We start from the raw sequence: 18304 nt of genomic DNA, 5'->3' as shown, positions 1-18304 counted from the left end.
TCAGAATTTATTAATAATCACACTTGATCTATGGGGGAAACAGGGGAGGACACTTTCCCCAGGTCTTTTGCCTCCCTTTTCTCCTTTGGGTCAGGTATGGCAGCTTTTGAGAATTTTGAATATCCTTGGGATGCTCAAACCAGCCTGGTCCTAATGTTATGTCTCTTGAATATGTCCCAGGTCTTGTTTAGGGTTAAACAGCTATTTAAGACTGCCACCCGGAGATCTGCCCCGAGGCTGGATAGTCAGGGGTGGCAGGGCATGTGGGAGGACACGGGCAGGTACCTAGAGAACTTCTCACCTCCAGTGGTCTGGGACTTCACCCCTGAACAATTACAGGACCCTGATAAAGCGGTAGAATATCTGAAGGGGAAATGCTGTGGCTGCTCCAGAGAGGCACAACTCACCACACTGTGCTGGGCCCTGGCCAGTATCTACCAGGCACTGCTCAGTGTTACGCAGCACCCTCAGGGGAAAGAGATGGAAACCAGACCGACAGACACTGCAGCTACTGCAACCCTGGGGCAGGCAATGTGGTTATTCCAACCCTGGTGACAGCCGATGCAGCTGACCCAGGGAACCAACCCGTGCCAGTATCAGTTGCCCCCATACAGAAGAAGAAGTACACGAAGAAATCAGTTCGCTTAGTAAGAGATGATGATGAACCAGGGCCATCACGAGAACAGGAGGAAGAGGCAGAACCAGAGATAATCACCCAATCCCAATCCTTGAGTGAGCTGCGGGATATGCGAAAAGATTTCAGCCGACTTTCAGGTAAGCACATTGTCACCTGGCTGCTCCGGTGCTGGGATAACGGGGCCAGTAGCCTGGAATTAGAGGGTAGGGAAGCCAGGCAGCTGGGATCCCTGTCTAGGGAAGGCGGCATTGACAAGGCAATTGGGAAGAAGACCCAAGCCCTCAGCCTCTGGGGGAGACTCCTGTCAGGCGTAAGGGAGAGGTACCCCTTCAGTGAGGATGTTGTATGTCACCCAAGCAAGTGGACTACCATGGAAAGAGGTATCCAGGACCTGAGAGAATTAGCCGTGCGGGAGATGATTTATTATGACCTGGACAATGCACAGTTACCCACAGACCCTGATGAGGTCCAATGCACAAGGCCCGTGTGGCGGAAGTTTGTACGGAGCGCACCATCATCATATGCCAACTCACTGGCAGTAATGGAATGGAAAGGCGAAGAGGGACCAACGGTGGATGAGGTGGCTGGCCGGCTCCGGCGATATGAAGAAAGTCTCTCTTCCCCCCTTGTCTCAGCTGTGGAGAAACTGTCCCTGAAGGTCCAGCAACTTGAAGAGAATATGTCCTACTCCCCACCTGTACGGGCCAGCATCTCAGCTATTAGGAACAGGCATTTCCCCACTCAAGAGAGGGAGTACAGAGGGTACACACCATGAGGCACCCTGTGGTTCTACCTGCGTGACCACCGGGAGGACATGAGGAAGTGGGATGGACAACCTACTTCGATCCTACAGGCACGGGTACAGGAGTTGCAAAGCAGAATCACAGAATCACAGAATCACAGAATGGTTCGGGTTGGAAGGGACCTGAAAGATCATCTAGTTCCAACCCCCCTGCCATGGGCAGGGACACCTCCCACTAGACCAGGCTGCTCAAAGCCCCATCCAGCCTGGCCTTGAACACTTCCAGGGATGGGGCATCCACAGCTTCCCTGGGCAACCTGTTCCAGTGCCTCACCACCCTCACAGTAAAGAATTTCTTCCTGATATCTAATCTAAATCCTTCAGTTTGAGGCCGTTACCCCGTGTCCTACCATAACACTCCCTGATAAAGAGTCCCTCCCCATCCTTCCTGTAGGCCCCCCCTTTGTAAAAAGTCCCTCTCCAGCTTTCTTGTAGGACCCTGGAAGGCTGCTATAAGGTCTCCCCGGAGCCTTCTCTTCCCCAGGCTGAACAACCCCAACTCTCTCAGCCTGTCTTCATAGGAGAGGGGCTCCAGCCCTCTCATCATCTTTGTGGCCCTCCTCTGGACCCGTTCCAAGAGGTCCATGTCCTTCCTGTGCTGAGGACTCCAGAGCTGGACACAGTACTCCAGGTGGGGTTTCACGAGAGCAGCATAGAGGGGCAGAATCACCTCCCTCGATCTGCTGGCCACGCTGCTTTTGATGCAGCCCAGGATGCGGTTGGCTTTCTGGGCTACAAGTGCGCATCGCATGCTCATGTTGAGGTTCTTGTCCACCAGCACCCCCAAGTCCTTCTCCTCAGGGCTGCTCTCAAGCCATTCTCTGCCCAGCCTGTATTTGTGCTTCGGATTGCCCTTACCCAGGTGCAGGACCTTGCACTTGGCCTGGTTGAACTTCATGAGGTTCATACAGGCCCACCTCTCCAGCCTGTCCAGGTCCCTCTGGATGGCATCCCTTCCCTCCAGCGTGTTGACCGTGCCACACAGATTGATGTTGTTGGCAAACTTGCTGAGGGTGCACTTGATCTCACTGTCCATGTTGCCGACAAAGATGTTAAACAGCACTGGTTCCAGTACTGACCCCATGTGGCTTACTATAATGTTCAGCCTGGAGAAGAGAAGGCTCCAGGGAGACCTTATAGCCGCCTTCCAGTCCCTGAAGGGGGCCTACAAGAAAGCTGGGGAGGGGCTGTTTGCAAGGGCATGTAGCCATAGGACGAGGGGCAATGGGTTTAAACTAGAGCAGGGCAGGTTTAGATCAGACATTAGGAAGAAGTTCTTTACAATGAGGGTGGGGAGGCACTGGAACAGGTTGCCCAGAGAGGTGGTGGAGGCCCCATCCCTGGAGACATTCAAGGCCAGGCTTGATGAGGCTCTGAGCAACCTGCTCTAGTTGAAGATGTCCCTGCTGACTGCAGGGGGGTTGGACTAGATGACCTTTAAAGGTCCCTTCCAACCCAACACAGTCTATGATTCTATGATTCTATGACATTAGTTCCCAGGAAAAAACTGCAAATATTTACTGGTATTGGATATGTATGTGTGCAAATACAAAGTTTCTGAGTAATACCATAAAAAGATAATCATAAGTAGTCTTCAAAACTATAATAGCTAGAAAGAATACACAGTACTTTCATAGTAAATAATGAATATCTCTGCAATCTTGTTGACATATGACAAAGAGATTAAGTGATGTTATACAAAAGTGGCTGTGATACGCATGAATGACAAGTTTTTAAGCTTGTAGAAAAGACAATTATATATTATCAGAAATCTGAAGAAAAAAGTAGCTATAGCTCAAAGTGAACACTATCAAATTCACTACCATCATTAGAAATACAAGGGACTCCTCTCCAGTAGTTTTAGGTTTATACTTTTTAAACTTCTTGAATTAAAGATATTTTATTCTGAAAAGAGAATACATAAGCACCTGAGGGTGTACATCAGACTGTATGTAATTTTAGCCAAACTTGTCATACCCCTTCCCCCATTCCTTACCATTAGTCTTCTCATTCTTTCTTTCTCAATTCTCTCAGTTTCCTTTTTCTGCTCACGTTCAGTGTTGGCATGCCAAGTTGCCACACCTTTAGAAATTTTTTGTATTTTCCCAGACAATGACCTGTGGTATTCTTTAAAATCTTTAGCATGTTGCAATATGCTGTTCAGATATTCCTAGAGAAAGAAAACAATTTAATTCAGAGATTTGATAGCTCAAGATTTGAGATCAGGAACACAAGAGTTGTAATTTTAGAGTTTTATGCTTGCTTATTGCATAAACTTGTTTTCTTGTGCCTCAGTCTCCAGAGGTAAATAAAACATAAAATGACAATGATCATAACAAGATGCAACAATCAACTGAATGGCATTTCCATGTCTGGGAGAACACTTAATAGGAGTTAAAATACCTGGTGTTTCTGTCTACGTTTCCTCTCTTGTTCTATCTTCTGCTGCTTCTCAAGCTTTTCTGTCATACGGGCCTCCCTCAGAGTCTGGCGCTTGCTTCTCTTGTAGGCTTTGGAGTTTAGTGCTGTCTCTAGTGTTGTGTCACGACGCATGCAGGCTACTACCTCTTGTCTCAGCTACCGGTGAGAAAAAAGAAACAGTTCAAAAGAAAACCATTTTTCACACACACAAGAACAACTTTAATTAGTAATACAGTAAAGTAAAATTTTAGTGGTGCAGGAGATCTCCCAGCTTCCTTTCCCCTTTCCATTACAGTTCTGCAACTCCTTGATTGTAGCAGAAAGGTCTGTCTCCCTAAATAAATCTTCAGTCTCTGTAGGATGACAGAGAGTCAAACAACATGGCACATCACTTTTTTCCTTCCTTCCTACTGAAAACGACTGTCCTGCTTGTGTGAAAGGCACTAGTCAAGATGTTACACCACTCAAGTAAAGCATGAAAGAACAGATATTACATGCATTTGTAGAATTGGTGCTGAACATAGGTGACAATTGTTCTCATTGTCAGTTGCATGGGAAACAGAATAGGGAGTAGAAAATTGGGAAGGCTTGGAATAATACAGCCACAGTCCCAGCAATACAAGCAGGGAAAGCCTGCCACTTTTCAACTAAGCTCTGACAAAGTCTCACTATAAAGGAATTGCAAGGGCAGTGGGAAGGAAGATGTAGATAACATGGTACAAAGACTTCTTACAGGAACTATTTTTGCTTGGCCTGACAAATCACATCTCTGCTGCTTCCAAGCCAACCAGGCAAACCAATGACAAGGGGCCCAGAATGGTCTGGCATTGTGACTCCCTTTCTGAAATTCAGATGCTGTTACATATATTCAAGATCTAACTTGTGTCTTAGACATGCTTTTGTTAGGCTTAATTTTCACAGTCTGTGTGTCACAGTGGGAATGCTGAAAACAGATTACAGAGAAATGCTACACACAACAATAAGAGCATTCAACTCTCACCAATAAAAGACCCATGACAAGTATAGTGTCATGAAAATTACATCTATTATGATTTGTGTTGAAAATGGGCTTGCAGTCTGTCCTTCTCTTGTGTCTTTGTGCCACTGCCATTATTTTCATGAAAAACTACCACAATTCTAGGATTACAATTTATATTGGAGGATGGAGCAGGCAGGAGAGAGAACACATGTACATATTCAGTAATAAAGCAAAATAAATACTAAGTTAAACATTTCTGTGAAATTCTTATCAGTCAAGCGTGCTCTTGTTCAAAATCTCCTGTTTGAGGTCAGTGCTGCTGTAAGATCTGACACATGCCACAATATCACATTTGATCCCATGCCACAGCATCACATTTGACTGTGAGCATTACAAGAACTTCCCTGCAGCAAAAGGCATTACCTGGCGCTGGAAATTCAGTAACCTAAGTGCCTTCAACTCCACTGTAGCTTTGGTTCGCAGATCAGGAGGCAAAGAGCCGGGCAAGTTCTCCAGTTCTTGGATTCTGTGAGCAATTCGAGCCTGAAGCCTAAATAAATATAGGATTGGAAAAGATACTGGGAAAAATCTGCCAGTAGTTATCAACAGCATATAGTAAAATTTGGCAATTTACCTCAGGTACTTAGTTGGCTTTTACTACCTGTTTCTGAACTAACAGGCATTTGTATAGATGGAGAAGAATAAGGTTTAATTTTCCATTTACAGAATAAATTGCCAAATAATGAAAATCCTCCTCTGCCCCTCTTCCCCTCTTTTAATTCAGACAGAAAGTATATGTGTGCATAGCATCTTGGAAATTTTATTTTACTCACATTTCTTAGCATTCTGTCTGCAGGTTTGTTTGGTGGGTACTATTTTGTCTTTAACACATGGTGTTGTCAGAATAGTTACCATACGCAAATAGAATTTTCTTACATGACATTCACAATATTCATAATTCTACTTGCTTGCTTTATTGTGACAACTTAAAGTTGTCACAATTTCAATAAAATGATAGCACTTACATAGCTATTGGACTACAAACTGGATTCTATTTCACTCTTTCTTCATGGAATTCTTAATTCATTTACAAATCCAAGAGACCAACAATAATACACAAGCCAGAAAAAATGTATTTCCTTCTATTTTTCACATTCAAAATCAAGATCACAGAGCTAACATTTATATAATCTTTATGAGCTTTTTTTTATTTACAAGTAAATATTTATTTGCAAACTCTAAATTTGGCCAAGGCAGCAAAATGACAGACCACAACATTTTAAGTGGTCCAAAAGTTGCATTTAAGTTCAAATGAATCAGAAATAAGAGCTCTTCCTCACACTGCCTCTATTTCCTACATACTTTTTGTAAAAAATGCACACACCCCCAATTAAAATCTCCCAAAGCACAGGAATGGAAACATATCTAATCTCTACATCACATCTCCATTTTTCACCCTCCTAATGTATAAAACATCAGAACACATGAGGAAGAGGTGTCTGGTGCATATTTACATGTTATCATGTGATGAGGATTTCAGCACTAGCCTGCAGGCAGAAAGAAAACATCTTCTAGTGTTGCTTCTCTGCACATTAAGATAATTCTTTCCTTGTACATCCCCTGCTGTGTAAGGGATAATAGAGGATGGTCCAAGTGAGACATGACGGAAAATTACTAGTTGAAGCAAACCCAGTATACGTGCCGAGAAAAAGGACCTCAGTACTGTTGCTGCAAAAACTCTGTGCGTGTCCATGAGAACCTGACCTTCGAAGAAGAAAACAACAAGAAGGGAGTACGACAATGTAGTCACATATCAGACAGCTGCTGTTAGCAAAGCCCGATCATGAGTCTGGTGATGCTCACTGCATGCGCTGGCCACGCGTGCAGCGACTCTGGCCTGTACTTTTCCACTCAATCCAGTGCAGGATATAAGGGGGCTGTCTGGGGCCGGAGAGGGAGAGAGAGACATGAGCACACTTTGAAGATACAGGGGACGCCCTGACCGCGCTGTGCCTGCCTTCCTCTGCCGTACCGATGGGGCTCCTTGTTATCCTGCTGCTCACTGGTGCTACTACGGTCTATGGGGTGGTAAGACTCTCTGAAGTAACTTTTGGGACATTTGGGAACTGCTTAGCAAGGCTTCGCAATAAAGCTGAGTTAACTTTTTCTTTGTGTGAGCTCTGGTTTGTATGTTGTAATCTTTAAAAAAGAACCCGTTACACCTGCCCTTTCCCCACACCACACTACAGCAGTAGCACAGTGCCACAGGCACTCTCATACACTCAGTGTTCCAGATGCGCAGCTGGAAGACAGATCACAGAGCAAGTTTGTGTCTGAACACAAGTTCATGTCTACACATGCATACACACACTCTTCTGTGGGTAGTCTGATTATAGGGACTATATGACTGAACCTACTCATTTCTACAGAGAAGTTCACAGTTATTTACTTATCGCCTATCCACTATAGTAGAATAAACATAAGAAATCCATTATTAGCATAACCATATAATTTATAAATCCTGATAAATAACTTGCTAACAGATCAAAATATTAATATTTCACAGTAACTACATGCATACTGAGCAATGTGTAATCTGAAAAGGAAAATGTAATTATTTTTTAAAGCTGCAGACAAGTACCTGTTCTGTAACAGTACTCCTACCCAAAACTCGAGAATAATATATTTTGAGTCTTCCTAGGTACTAACAAAGAAAAATTATTTAATATATTATTCCATTTTTTATATCTGAGATTTTCTCCAGCATTTTAGGTTTCCTCATACAACCTGCTATCTCCTCTTTAATTTAATAGTTTATATTTTTAATAGAGGTTTCTGCATTTTATCCTGTTTTCATTTTAAGAGCTTGTTGATTTTACACACCTTAAGTATATTAAAATAAAATGCTATCAATTTTTCTAATCTTAAAAATAAATTCTATTTCACAGAATCACATAATCATTTAGGTTGGGAGGGACCTCTTGAAATAAGCTAGTCCAACCATTCTGCTCAAGCAGGGTTACGTAGAGCAAGTTGCCCAGGACTGTGTCCAGTCACATTTTAAATATCTCCAAGGATGGAGACTCCACAACCTCTTTGGGCAACCTGGTCCAGTGTTTGACCACCCTCACAGTAAAAAAGTATTTTTGGGGGTGTTCAGATGGAATTTCATGTATTTTAATTTGTGCCCATTACCTCTTGTCCTGTCACTGAACACTACTGAGAAGAGTCTGGCTCCCTCTTCTTCATTACTCCCTCCCATCAAGTATTTAAACACATCCCCCCTGAGCCTTCTCCAGGCTGAAGAGCCCAAGCTCTCTCAGCCTCTCCTCATATGAAAGGTGCTCCAGTCCCTCAGTCATCTTGCCTGAACAACCTAGTGGCCTTCTATGATGGAGTGACTGCATCAGTGGACAAGGGAAGAGCTACGGATGTCATCTATCTGGACTTCTGTAAGGCCTTTGACACGGTCCCCCACAACATCCTTCTCTCAGAATTGAAGAGAGATGGATTTGATGGGTGGACTGTCTGATGGATGAGGAATTGGTTGGATGGTTCCATCCAGAGGGTAGTGGTAAAGAGCTAAATGTTCAGATGGAGATCAGTGATGAGTGGTGTCCCTCTGGGGTCCGTTTAATATCTTCATTAATGACATAGACAGTGGGATCAAGTGCACCCTCAGCCAGTTTGCAGACGACACCAAGCTGAGTGGTGCGGTTGACATGCCTGAGGGATGGAATGCCATCCAGAGGGACCTGGACAGGCTTGAGAAGTTGGCACATATGAACCTCATGAGGTTCAACAAAGCCAAACGCAGGATCCTGAACCTGGGTCGAGGCAACCCCAGTACCAATACAGTCTGGAGGATGAAGGGATTGAGAGCAGCCTTGTGGAGAAGGACTTGGGGGTACTGGTGGATGAAAAGCTGGATGTGAGCCGACAATGTGTGCTCGCAGCCCAGAAGGCCAGCCATACCCTGGACTGCATACAAAGAAGCATGGCCATCAGGTCAGGGGAGGTGATTCTCCCCCTCTACTCCGCTCTGGTGAGACCCCACCTGGAGTACTGCGTCCAGCTCTGGAGTCCTCAGCACAGGTAAGACATGGACCTGTTGGAGAGGGTCCAGAGGAAGGTCACAAAAATTATCAGAGGGCTGGAGCACCTCTCCTATGAGGACAGGCTGAGATAGTTGGGGTTGGAGAAGAGAAGGCTCTGGGGAGACCTTATTGCAGCCTTCCAGTACTTAAAGGGGGCTTATAAGAAAGATGTGGACAGACTTTTTAGTAGGGCCTGTTGCGATAGGACAAGGGGTAATGGTTTTAAACTAAAAGTGGGTAGATTTAAACTAGATAAAAGGAAGAACTTTTTTACAATGAGGGTGGTGAATCATTGCAACAGTGAAGTAGGGTTTGATATATTAAAGCTGTAAACTAATTGAAGTAGAGGCTTAATATATTAGAACTGTAAACTAGAGTAGGAGCTTAATTTAGGAGACTGGGTGCCTTAAGGCTGTACAAAGAGCAGATGCAACAGTTGTAGTACTAAATGTCAGAACTCATCTCCTATTTTTTTAAGACAGAATGCTTTAGGACAATATAACCTTGTAGTAGAAGCTTATCTCTCAAAACAAGGGGCCCAGGGTTACTGAGGAATGCAGAGACTAGTCAAAGCTAACACCTTTGATGCGCCAGCAAGAATAAAGGAGTAGAGGCCTGCAGTTCACCCAGAAGTCACAATGATGAAGAGGAGTGGAGGAAGTAAACGACCACCAGATGTCTCTGAAGACCACCGAGAGACTCTAGTGCGCATGCAGGAGTGGGCAGTAACCTGTAATAATGAGTTAATGAATAGGTAATAATTTCTTGGAAAGCTAATGAATATGCATACGTAGTATGCATTTAAACCATACAACTAAATCAGTTGTCGCGCACATTAGGTGGATCAATCCCCTGTGCGCCCGGCACTGCAATAAAGAATACCTGCTTAATAGTCACCAAGGCTATTGAGTCTTAACTTCGGCATTTCACTGCATCAACAGGTTGCCCAGAGAGATGGTAGATGCCCCATCACTGGAAACATTCAAGGTCGGGTTGGACGGGGCTCTGAGCAACTTGATCTAGTTGAAGATGTCCCTGCTCATTGCAGGGCAGGTTGGACTAGATGATCATTAAAGGTTCCTTCCAACCCAAACTATTCTATGATTCTATTCTATGATCTTTGTGGTCCTTTGCTGGAATTGCTCCAGTAAGTCCATATCTTGTACTGGGGAGCCCAGAACTGGATACAGTATTCAAGGTGCGGCCTCATCAGCGCTGAGTAGAGGGTAAGGATCTCCTCCTTCGACCTGCTGGCAATGCTCTTCCTAATGCAGCCCAGGATGCTGTTGGCCTTCTTTGCCATGAGGGTGCATTGGATGCTCATGGTCAGCTTCTTGTCCACCAGTACCCCCAGGTCCTTATCTGCAGAGCTGCTTTCCAGTTGGGTAACCCCCAGTGTGTAGTGGTGCATGGGGTTGTTCCTCCTCTCCTCTTGTTGAACTGTGTGAGATTCCTCTCTGCCCTATTTCTCCTGCCTGTCCAGGTCCCTCTGGACAGCAGCACAACTCTCTGGTGTATCAGACACTCCTCCCAGGTTTGGGTCATCTGAAAATTGCCCCATTGTACAAGTCTTTAATGAAGGTGTTAAAAAGGATTGGACCCAGTACTTAACCCTGGGGTACACTGTGTTTTACTAGCTTCCAACTAAACACTGTGTTACCCTCATCACCACCCTCTGAGCCCGTCCCTTCAACCAGTTTTCGGTCCACCTCACTGTCTCTTCATCCAGTCCATACTCCATTAGCTTGTCTATGAGGATGTTATGGGAGACAGTGTTAAAAGCCTTCCTGATGTCTACATAGACAATATCCACTGCTCTCCCCTCATCTACTAAGCCAGTCATCTCATCATAGAAAGTTATCAAGTTGGTCAAGCATGACCTCCCCTTGGTAAATCCATGCTGACTACTCCTAATCACTGTCTTGTCCTTCATGTGCCTGGAAATGGGTTCCAGGCTTTGCTGCTCCAACGCCTTCCCAGGGATGGAGGTGAGGCTTACTGGCCTGTAGTTCCCTGGGTCCTCTTTCTTGCCCTTCTTGAAGACAGGAGTGACATTGGCTTTCCTCCTCAGGCACTTCTCCCAATCGCCATGACCTTTCAAAGATTATTGAGAATGGCTTTGCAATGACATCAGCCAGCTCCCTCAGCACTCATGGGTGCATCCCATCAGGGATGGGATAGCAATTTTAAAACAACATATAACATGATTTCTTGGAATACCTTAGATTTTCTATTAATCAGTGACCCAGTTTAGCAATTAAAATTTTTATTATTTCAAAGAAGCCATTAAACAGGGATTCTTAATCAAATTACACAGAAATATAATGACAATAGGGTCTTTACCTATATAAGAAGTGATGATGACGGGTTCCCATCTAATGGTGATTTGCTGCCCAAAGGGACTATGCTTCCTCCCTTGTTTTCCTTCTGGCCCATACACTTCTCCCCTGCTTTCAACTGTCCTTTGTGGTCATGTGACTCCACAGTGAAGTGTATAGGGCAGAACACTATTCACTATTTTGTATGGGTATCTTTCTACCAGTTTTGCTCCCTGAACTGGATCACCATCAGAGAAGTGCCAATGGGGAGACAGTGGGAAGGGTCAGCAGGAAGGAGAGGGAAAAATAGGAGACAGGACTACCTCTTTTGGCAAAAGCTAACAATTAGACTGCCTTAGCTGTACTGTCAAATCACACCAGAAGACCATGCTGCTTTTTTAATTATGATGCCCTGCAGAAGAAGAATATGTCAATGTTTCTGCCCTGCTATTCAATCTATTTTGGGGTTACTAGAGTTTTCTGATGCAAAGCTTCAATAGTCTTGCAAAACAAATTAAAAAAAATAATTACACCTTCTCTACCCTTGTTTAATGAAAATATTTCAAGAATCAAATATTATGCTGGCTTTCCCTACTTTCTGAGGTAGAGTTCCTTTGATAAATATTTCATTATTGCAATGAAATAATATCATTACTTAACATAAGGGAACTCAGTTGGTTTTTTTAACTTAATCTAGCATATCATAACATCATACATAAAAAAGCTTTAGTTTTAAAATTAAGTGGATTAAAAAATAGAAGTTTCATCACAAGACATCATCTTGACATCTATGTTATTCATAATCAGGGTTGGAACATTTAGGTCAAAAACCACAGTTGTCTGCTTCTTGAGGTACATCTTTGTAAACAATGGCAGTTCTAATTTTTCTTTTGAATGGCTGCCAAGGATGGAGCCCTTAAGTTCTATTCCCTGACCACCACAATGTCTTAGCCTTAGACAGCATCTGGGGCAACATTAGTTTGCACCCCATGGAATGTTTTACTGGGTCTGGCTGGGATGGAGTTAACTTTCTTCATAGCAGCCCATATGGTGCTGTGTTTTGAATTTGCGGCTAAAACAAAACAATGTTGTTAACACACCCATGTTTTGGCTGTTGCTGAACAGTGCTAGCACAGTGTCAAGGCCTTTTCTTTTTCCCACTCTGCATCCCCCAGAGATTAGGTTGGGGTTGCACAAGAAGTTGGGAGGGGACACAGCTGGGACAGTTGACGCAAACTGACCAAAGGGATATTTCATGGCGTATAACATCATGCTCAACAATAAAATGGAGGGATTGGGGTGGTTTGGGAAGGTAGCTATTGCTCAGGGACTGGCTGGGCATCAGTCTACTTGTGGAAGGTGGCAAGTGATTGCCTTTGCATCACTTTTTGGGTTTTGTTTGTTTCTTCTTCCTCTTTCCTTCACTGATTAAACTATCTTTATCTCAACCCACGAGTTTTCTCTCTTTTGCTCTTCCTAGTCTCTCTCCCGTCCCGCTTGGTGGGGGGTGGGAGTGAAGGAGTGGCTGTGTGTTGTTGATGTTGATATACATGTAGAAGCCTTTCTTGTTGTCCTTCACATCCTTCTCCAGATTCAACTCCAGGTGGGGTTTGCTTTTCTGCTCTTTTCTTAAAGAGCTTTATGTATCCACTGCAGCACTCCAAATCACATGAGCTATCCCAGCACACATCAGTAAACACAATGAGGTCAGACTTTTGTGACCATGCATGGAGTTCTAAGTCCTTCTTTTTATTTTCCATGCTGCATGTGTTTGTGTACAGTCACTTAAAACGGGCCACTAGCCATGCTAGTGGGAAGAAGTGTGAAGGCCTTCACATCATGCTGTCCCTGTGGGCACTTCTTAGCTATTCCCCGTACCTCCACTTTTCTATGAAGATTCTCTGTGAAGATCCTGTCCATTTCCTGCTCATCCTCCCCGATGCTACATAGCCTGCTCCCCTCCTTGCATAGCTCCTTCACCTGGTGGCTCAGTGCCTCTCACAAGTTAGGCCACTGTTGCCCCCAGCCCCAGGGAGGGGTCTCAGGCACTCCCTGCAGCCACAGACCTGGGCAGCTGGGCAGCTGCATCTTTCCTCCAAGGCTCTGTGTCTGGGCCAAGTTCCCCGATGTGCCAGGGGTACTTGCTCCAGCAAGTGCTGGGGACCAAGCCCTGTGGCACGTCACTACCACTGTTCTGCAGCCTCAAGCGGTCCCATACTTTATTGAGCAGAGTTTCTGGCCCCTTTCGGACACAAACTTCCCTCTAACTAACAATATCCCTGTTAGCTGGTCATGTTTGTTGCACTCCTTTGTTGAGAATTACTCTCTAGAGGGTATAGACACTTCTGTCTGTTCCTTAATTTTGTCTCTTTTCTCTGACATATCTCCTCAAACCTATCTCAGCTAACTGCTTGTGCTAGTTCTCTCTCCACTCTTGTCTTCTATGCATGTATCCAATCTTACCCTCCATATCCAAGTTATGTCAGTTTTTAGTCCCATTCTCCTCTGCATTCAGGGCTATAGGACTTGAGGGGGCCTTCAGATTCCCCTGCTGCCACAGCTAGCCACACCATAGAACTTCCTTTCATGTGCTGCTGAAACTCCATCTTAAAACTAGAGATTATACTCACTGAAAAGCTGTTCCAGAACCCTGTACCTCTGACAGCTAGAAATCATCTTCTATTTCCCAGACTAAATTTTTTCTGGTCTATTTATTACCATTTTTTCTTGTACAAACTGTCTGTTACATTAACTAGCTCTTTCCTGAACTGATGCTTTCTTCTTTAATGTAAATATACATATAATAAGGAAAGCAGCACCTTTTAATGTCCTAAAAGTTGAGAAGTACTCATTGGTATAGCCTCTTCTACTACCTACAGGGAAATTACAGAAAAGACTGCCAGACTTCTCAGAGGTGTGCACTGCAAGGATGAGACAGCAGGTGCAAATAAGGGGAATTCTGATTGGACATAAGGAAAAAAAGAATCACAACGAGAGCAGCACTGTAACAGGCCCAGAGAGGTTGTGGGATCTCCATCTTTGGAGACTTTCAAAATTTGCTTGGACAAAGCTCTGAGCAACCTGATCTAACTTTTAAGTTAGCCCTGCTTTGAGCAGGAAGGTTGGACTAGGTGCTCTCTACAGGTCTCTTCCAACCTGAATAATTATATAAAGCAACCGTGTTTTTTTGAGCCTTTGCTTGGTTAGGCTATATATACTTCTTTTTTTTTTTGTCACTAAGCCAGAACATCCTTTCTCTGCATCATCTAAGATAACTCTCTATATTTGTTCTGCTTTCAACTAACTTTTCTTTAACTTGAGTATCTAGAATAGCACATATTAGGTTCTCTTAGTGATGTGAATAATTATATTAATAGTTTTTACACTTTATTGGAAATACCTCCCCTCATACATCCTAGCTCATTATCATTAGTGGTTCAAAAGCCCTAGTTCTGAACCTAACACTAAAGACAGTGCCAGAAATTTGAAAGGAACCAGAAACAGACAAGCCAGGAGGCCTTAGACTCAGGTTTAGTACAAGATACCAAAATTAACCTGAACAAACCTAAAAAGCTTTCTTCTGTTATACAGATTTTTGAAAGGACAATAAAGTTTCAGTATTTGCAACCCAGATCTTTGTTGGTATTTGCAACCTTTAACTAACCTCCAAACCATAAAGCAAATCTCTTCCCCTCTTTTGCAGACAGTAGTTGTTTAATGAAATATTTCATTTTAGTAATATCATAAATTCCTTTCATAAGGCTATGTTAAATATAAATGGAAAAATTGGGGGGGGGGAGAAATGGGAGAAGAATCCAGTAAAATAAGAACAGGTACAGAACTGATATATGTTTCATCATTAAGAGAGATAGTTCTTGCATTCTTAAAAATGTAATGTATATTGCCACAGCACCTGTACACCTAAGTAATAATACAGTTTACATTATCAGGCAATAAAGCTACAATTTATATATAACCATATAGATATTTTTTTCCAAACCCTTTAGAAGTTAGAATAGTCTACTTGCAATATCTCGTGGCAATTTAGTGTCAGGCAATCACTGGATTTCAGCATTAACAGACAAGCAACACGAAATTTTCAGGGTTATTGAATACTGGACTGGCACTAACTCTACTTTTCTAATTTTCTTTTAGTAAGCTACATCAATTCACAGTACTCAGCAACCATTAATCCTGCACTTTTATTTCTGTGACATAGTAAACCAAAGTTGGTAATCTGCCCTCAGTGAGAGCAAGGCAGATGTTCTAGTTAAAATGACCTTAAAATAAGTTTTCTGTGGGATAGCAGGGATATAGGACTACAAAGAGATCAGGGGAAACAGCAAAAATTTCTATAGGTACATTAATGGTAAGAAGAAGACTAGGGAAGGTGTGGGCCCCCTCAGAAAGGGAACGGGAGAACTGGTGACAAGGGATATGGAGAAGGCCGAGGTTCTCAACGACTTCTTTTCCTCAGTCTTCACTGGCAAGGGCTCCAGCCACACTCCCGGAGTCACAGAAGACAATGGCAGGGGTTGGAAAGAACTGCCCATCATAAGTGAAGATCAGGTTCGTGACCATCTGATGAACCTGAAAGTGAAGAAGTCCATGGGACCCGATGGGATACACACACGGATACTGAGGGAACTGGTGGATGAGGTTGCTAAACCGCTCTCTATTATATTCCAAAAGTCATGGCAGTCTGGTGAGGTCCCCACTGACTGGAAAAGGGGAAACATAATCCCCATTTTCAAAAAGGGAAAGGAGGAGGAACCAGGGAACTATAGGCCAGTCAGTCTCACCTCCGTGCCTGGTAAGATTATGGAGCAGATCCTCCTGGAGGCACTGCTGAGGCAGAAGAATAACGAAGAGGTGATTGGGTACAATCAACATGGCTTCACCAAGGGCAAGTCGTGCCTGACAAACCTGGTGGCCTTCTATGAGAAGGTCACAACATCAATAGACAAGGGGAGAGCAAATGACATCATTTACCTGGACCTGAGCAAAGCCTTTGACACTGTCCCGCATGACATCCTGGTCTCCAAGCTGATAAAATATGGGTTTGATGGATGGACAATTCAGTGGATAAAGAACTGGCCTGACGGCCGCACCCAAAGAGTGGCTGTCAATGGGTCCATGTCCAAGTGGAGGCCAGTGACAAGTGGAGTCCCTCAAGGATCAGTACTGGGACCGGTCTTGTTTAACATCTTCGTCAGCGACATGGACAGTGGCATAGAGTGCACCCTCAGCAAGTTTGCCAACGACACCAAGCTGTGTGGGGTGGCTGACACGCTGGAGGGAAGGGATGCCATCCAGAGGGACCTTGACAGGCTGGAGAGGTGGGCCCATGCCAACCTCATGAAGTTCAACAAGACCAAGTGCAAGGTCCTCCATCTGGGTTGGGGCAATCCCAAGCACCGATATAGGCTGGGCAGTGACTGGCTTGACTGGCTTGAGAGCAGCCCTGAAGAAAAGGACTTGGGGGTGCTGGTAGACGAGAGGCTCAACATGAGCCGTCAGTGTGCACCAGCGGCCCAGAAAGCCAATCGTATCCTGGGCTGCATCAGGAGAAGCGTGGCCAGCAGGTCGAGGGAGGTGATTCTCCCCCTCTACTCCACTCTCGTGGGACCCCACCTGGAGTACTGCATCCAATTCTGGAGCCCCTACTACAAGAGAGATATGGACATGCTGGAACGTGTCCAGAGAAGGGCCACGAGGATGATCAGAGGGCTGGAGCACCTCTCCTATGAGGACAGACTCAGAGAGTTGGGGTTGTTCAGTCTGGAGAACAGAAAGCTCCGAGGAGACCTTATAGTGGCCTACCAGTGTCTTAAGGGGGCCTACAAGAAAGCTGGGGAGGGACTTTTTAGGATGTCGGGTAATGGTAGGACTAGAGGGAATGGATTAAAACTAGAGATGGGTCGATTCAGACTGGACGTTAGGAAGCAGTTCTTCACCATGAGGGTGGTGAGACACTGGCCCAGGTTGCCCAGAGAGGTGGTGGAGGCCCCATCCCTGGAAGTTTTTAAGGCCAGGCTGGATGAGGCTCTGAGCAACCTGCTCTAGTGGGAGATGTCCCTGCCCATGGCAGGGGGGTTGGAACTAGATGATCTTTAAGGTCCCTTCCAACCCTAGCAATTCTATGAGTCTATGAACAATGAAGCATCTCCTAAAGAGAGAGGAAAGCTTTCCTTAATACCTGTTTCTCCAAGGATATGGAGAATTATACATACGTTAACTGATGACTAAAGTAGAAATACCCTTATTGACACCATTTTGTGCAAAGTGCACCTGCACATCCATGACAGCAAGAATGCAATAGAAAGAACAAAGGTCTATTTTACATATATATGTATTTGGGTCAATGTATCAGAAAGCATTAGGGTACATTAGAATTTCATCAAAAATATTATGTTTGGAGCTGATTTAAAATTGATTTTTTTTTAATTTGAACTTAGTAATTTTAAGTGCTGCTCAATTTTGTCTTAATATCAGTCAGGCACAGTAGACAGTCTGATACAAGAATCTAAAATTCCTGAAAAAATAAAATGGATGTAATACTGCATTAACTGCAGGAGACTGTCTTCAAGAGAACAGAAAATGAAAGCAGAATTAGGTCAGTAAGGTTTTCCATACTGATTGAACACCAAATCAAGAAGGGTTACTCTTCTGGCAAGAAAGAGTTCCATTAAAAGCAATGGATATTTGTTCAGGTCCACAGAAGTTTGTGATTCCTTGAAATAAGAATGCTTCGTCAACAGGCCCACCTTGATTGGGTGGCCTGTAGTAAGTACCAACCACGAGATTTCCTTTGTTGATTTGGCCCCTAATTTTTACCCATAAGCTCTCAACTTGTTTATCGCTGTTTTTCAAAGACAGCTCTATGCAGTCAGTCCATTTTTTTACATAGAAGGCAACCCCCCTGTCCCTCCTTCCTTGCCTGTCCCTTCTGAACATTTTATAGCCATCGATTGCAGTGCTCCAGGCGTGTGATTCATCCCACTGCATTTCAGTGATAGCAATTAGATCATAGCTTTCTAGCTGCACAGT

General features: G+C 44.1%; 1 protein-coding gene across 11 annotated transcripts in view; it reads right to left on the bottom strand.

Moving 5' to 3' along the window:
- The window catches only part of LOC141735678 (putative global transcription activator SNF2L2), a 208845-nt gene that overhangs the window by 146210 nt on the left and 44331 nt on the right, over nucleotides 1–18304 (bottom strand). For all 11 annotated transcript variants that reach the window (XR_012584808.1, XM_074568726.1, XM_074568722.1 and 8 more), the window contains 3 exons: nucleotides 5263–5389; nucleotides 3843–4016; nucleotides 3436–3609 (listed from right to left, as the gene is read on the bottom strand). Coding sequence is in view for 10 of the 11 variants with exons in the window: in XM_074568726.1 (XP_074424827.1) it covers nucleotides 3436–3609; nucleotides 3843–4016; nucleotides 5263–5389 (475 nt within the window). In the remaining variant the exon portion in view is untranslated. The remainder of the gene's footprint in view (nucleotides 1–3435; nucleotides 3610–3842; nucleotides 4017–5262; nucleotides 5390–18304) is intronic.

The sequence above is a fragment of the Larus michahellis genome, chromosome W (genome assembly GCF_964199755.1).
Source record: "Larus michahellis chromosome W, bLarMic1.1, whole genome shotgun sequence".
NCBI classification, from domain to species: domain Eukaryota; kingdom Metazoa; phylum Chordata; class Aves; order Charadriiformes; family Laridae; genus Larus; species Larus michahellis.
The sequence above is the reverse complement of the archived record's forward strand: the minus strand, read 5'-3'. Positions and strand labels throughout refer to the sequence as shown.